Source organism: Bison bison, unplaced genomic scaffold, assembly GCF_000754665.1.
Source record: "Bison bison bison isolate TAMUID 2011002044 unplaced genomic scaffold, Bison_UMD1.0 scf7180017864508, whole genome shotgun sequence".
Lineage (NCBI taxonomy): Eukaryota > Metazoa > Chordata > Mammalia > Artiodactyla > Bovidae > Bison > Bison bison.
Window position 1 is genome coordinate 14,973,749 of NW_011495064.1, and position 856 is coordinate 14,974,604.

Here is an 856-nt window from a genome sequence, read left to right on the forward strand (position 1 = left end):
AGCCTGGAGGAGGGAAGTGCTCACATATACCCCTCTTCTCTCTTCCCTCCCCATCGCTCCTCTGCCCCATGAAGATCTTGACTGGGTTCTAGACCCGAGAAAGTCTTCTCTCCCCAGTGATACCCCAAATTCAGGAATAGCTTTGAAGGAAGAGAAAGAGAGAAGGCGAACAAGTGAGTGAGAACCCAAAATAGAGAGGACAAACATTCCTCCCAGGGATCAGGGAAACCAGAGGAAAAGTCAGCTTCTGCTTACCTTTTTGCCATTCACAAAGAAAACCAATTCATCTGCTGTCATTGTCAACAGGTTGGGGGTCCCTGAACTCCAGGTACCTCACACCCGAGAGGCACTGCCAGTTGCCTCACTGCCCGGCAACTTGACAAATACACCTCCCCCAAAAAGGAAATGAAGTCAGCCCAGGGGAGGGACCAAGCTCAGAGCTTTGGGGAATGGAATGTTCTTGGCACAAGCCAGCAGTTTACATAATCAAGGAAAATCCAAACAGCCATACACAGCTCATCACACCCCCAACACGTGTGTCCAAGAGCACAGAGGAAGACACGGTGGATACAGCCTTGGTGCTAGACGACCGAGAGTCTTAGGCCTCACCCACATGGCAACTGCTTCATCCCCCTACTTGAAGACAGAGAAGGGAGAGGGGCCATGGTCATGGTCACAGTTGGCAATAGAGATGAGTCACATCCTGCAAGTCCACACTTGCCGTCTCGCCATTTAGTTATAGAGACCCAGACTCAGCACGTAACAGAGGGCTCACTCTCCCAGAGCTGGAGGAGTCTGGAGTCACCAGAGGCAGAGTCCAGCGCTTCAGATGCAAACTCTGGCATTTGACTCCAGC

At 51.6% G+C, this 856-nt stretch overlaps 1 protein-coding gene across 2 annotated transcripts in view; it reads right to left on the minus strand.

Moving 5' to 3' along the window:
• Window positions 1-409, minus strand: part of XDH (xanthine dehydrogenase) — a 60,148-nt gene extending 59,739 nt beyond the window's left edge. The window contains exon 1 of one of the 2 annotated variants that reach the window (XM_010829803.1): window positions 256-409. In XM_010829803.1, the coding sequence (XP_010828105.1) occupies window positions 256-297 (42 nt within the window). In that variant the 5' untranslated portion in view covers window positions 298-409. The remainder of the gene's footprint in view (window positions 1-255) is intronic. The other variant, XM_010829804.1, reaches the window with a different exon arrangement.
• Window positions 410-856: the final 447 nt, after the last annotated feature.